Below are 2,426 nucleotides of genomic sequence, written 5' to 3' on the forward strand. Positions count from 1 at the left end.
GTGCCCACGTCGCGGTAACTTTCCGAACCTGGATGTCACTGTTCTGCGGTTTAACATCGTCTTTATTTCCTATGTGGCTTCCCGAGACGCCTGCAAACCGAGGGTCCGCCTCCACTGGTGGTGGGTCCGTGGGGGGACCCTGGCCTCTGCCCTGGGCTCTCGCCGCCTCCCTCCTGGCCTCGGGGTCACAGAATCAGGAATAAATCGAAGGCGGCGCCCCTCCATCCGCGTCCTGGGTTTACTCTCGGCCTTTCAGGACCCGCAGGGATGTACCGGGGACGCGACATTCAATAGGCCACAGGCACCTGCACCTGCTAAGGTCACTCCTCGGGCAGCATTAACTACAGCAAAGAAAATGAAACTGACCGAGAATTATAACCCTTTCAAACCCCACTCGGCCGGATTTCTCAAGTTCTCTCTGAACTAAAGTACAAGCCAGCATGAAGCCCCCAGGCACCCAGTTACGGCTCTAAGACTCTCTGGACCCCCACGAAGACCTGGGCATCCCCTGGGCTGTCCCTGAGGTCCTGTCCCCACTCAGGGGCGTCCCCACCTGCCACCCCCTGGGAGCAGCAGGGAGGGGGTGGCTGGGTGGGGCCTGCGTGTGAGCAGGGAGAGCCGCCTGGCCCCTCGCCCACCCGCCCAAGGCTCTGGAGCTCGCGGACAGCAGGGGGTGCCAGGGCAGGGGGTGCCAGGGCAGCGGCTTTGATGACCCCTTGGCTGGCACGCTCCACCCATCAGGTCTGACCTGCACCCTCCCCTCTGACCGTGATCTTGGCAGCTCGTCACCTGTGCTCAGACGTGAGCAAGCAGGGCAGACCCTGAGCCCCTCACCAGGCCCGCACCTGTCCCGCCCCAGCCAGCCCTCGTCGCCCGGGCAACTGGTCCCTTGGTTCCCTGGCCCAGGCCTCTCCACCAGCCCCTGGGACGCAGTGCGTGGCCCTGAACTGAGGCAGCGGGAGCCCGAGCCTCCAGCACAGCCTGCCCTTTCCCCCCTGGCACTGACGGACGCGTAGCCTGAGAGCGACGTGCCGGCCTGGGCACAGCTCCGACCCGAGCCGTGTTCCCCCGACGTGCTCCCACCGTGGGATCTCCTGGTGCCACATCAGTTATTCTGACGACTCCAGGTGCCCTGGGGACAGACCCACACAGACTGCTTCTGGGCCATGATTTTAATCAAAGCAAATGTTATTCTCACACACAAACTGCCTGCAGCCCAGCAGGTGGACGGCGACAGACCTCAGGTGAGTGAGGACCGAGAGGAACTACTTGTTAGGAACTGTGAGGACTCCGGGGCAGCTGAGGGCAGCGGCCTGGCCTGGGGGGAGCAGGGCCAACAGGTCAGGAGGGAGGGGCTCGGCCTGGCCCAGGTCACTGAGGCTACTGAGGCTGGGAGACGTGACCCAGTCAGTTTTCAAACCCTTCAATTCACGCCCCCCCCCAACAGTCACTGAGCCGCACAGTGGACAGTCCACCTCCATGTGGTTGACCAAGGGCTTGGGAGCGGGACAGGAGGGGTGACAAGTGCCGACAAGCGCCCCCGTGGACCAGCGCCCTGAGCAGGCAGGCGCTGCTGCAGTGGCTGGGTCAGGGGAGGGCAGCAGGGGCAGGTGGACAGCGTGGGAGAAGCGTGGAGGAAGCTGCCCTGTGCCCGCGCTCTGGGCGCCCCAGTTGTGTGGGGTCTGAGCACAGGACAGAGCCTCAGGTCTGCTCTCATCAAGGAAACAGCGGGGGCGGGGGCTCGGTCAGAAGAGAAAGGCCGTGAGGGCGGAGCCAGTGGCCTGCGGCCTGCACACAGTAGGTGCTCAACAAAGACGGGCAGGAGCCCAGCCGGGGTGGCTCAGTGGTTGAGCATCGACCTATGAACCCGGAGTCACGGTTCGGTCAGAGCACAGGCCCGGGTTGTGGGCTCAATCCCCAGTGTGGGGTGTGCAGGAGACAGCTGATCAATGATTCTCATCATGGATGTTTCTATCTCTCCCTCCCTTCCTCTCTGAAATCAATAAAAATATATTTTTTAAAAACCCACAAAAAGCGGGGTAGGAGCCAGGTGAGGTACGGGAGGAGCGAACCAGGCAGCAGGCTCAGTGGCCAGGAAACTGCGCAGACCAGCGCCAGAGTCCAGCCCCACACGAGCCCCCGACCCCGCACCGAGCTGACCCGCCAATCAGATAGAACAGTCAGCCTGTGCCCATTGGGAATAGACACTCAGCAGCCCGACCGCCCCCAGCGGGAAGGGGTTAGAGGGTAGTAGCTCGAGGTCACTAGTGCCTGTGCAGGTCTCCGGGCCGCTGCCGGCGCCTCCTCTCCGGCCTCACTGGGCCATCTGCACCACCACGGCTCTCCAGGCTCGCTCCTTGTCGAACTCCCTCGGGAGGCTCCGGGCCACCTGCGACAAGACAGGCACAGTCCTCACCGGGCAGCCG

The 2,426-nt window shown here is 63.5% G+C and overlaps 2 protein-coding genes across 2 annotated transcripts in view; both read right to left on the reverse strand.

Moving 5' to 3' along the window:
• TTLL8 (tubulin tyrosine ligase-like family member 8) overlaps nucleotides 1-1,852 on the reverse strand; it is a 36,798-nt gene extending 34,946 nt beyond the window's left edge. The window contains exon 1 of the mRNA XM_014549178.1: nucleotides 29-1,852. The gene's annotated coding sequence lies outside the window, so the exon portion shown is untranslated. The remainder of the gene's footprint in view (nucleotides 1-28) is intronic.
• Nucleotides 1,853-1,958: 106 nt separating this feature from the next.
• Nucleotides 1,959-2,426, reverse strand: part of MLC1 (megalencephalic leukoencephalopathy with subcortical cysts 1) — a 19,743-nt gene continuing 19,275 nt past the window's right edge. Inside the window, exon 10 of the mRNA XM_005877977.2 lies at nucleotides 1,959-2,389. Coding sequence (XP_005878039.1) covers nucleotides 2,315-2,389 — 75 coding nt within the window. The 3' untranslated portion in view covers nucleotides 1,959-2,314. The remainder of the gene's footprint in view (nucleotides 2,390-2,426) is intronic.

The sequence above is a fragment of the Myotis brandtii genome, unplaced genomic scaffold (assembly GCF_000412655.1).
Source record: "Myotis brandtii unplaced genomic scaffold, ASM41265v1 scaffold537, whole genome shotgun sequence".
NCBI classification, from domain to species: domain Eukaryota; kingdom Metazoa; phylum Chordata; class Mammalia; order Chiroptera; family Vespertilionidae; genus Myotis; species Myotis brandtii.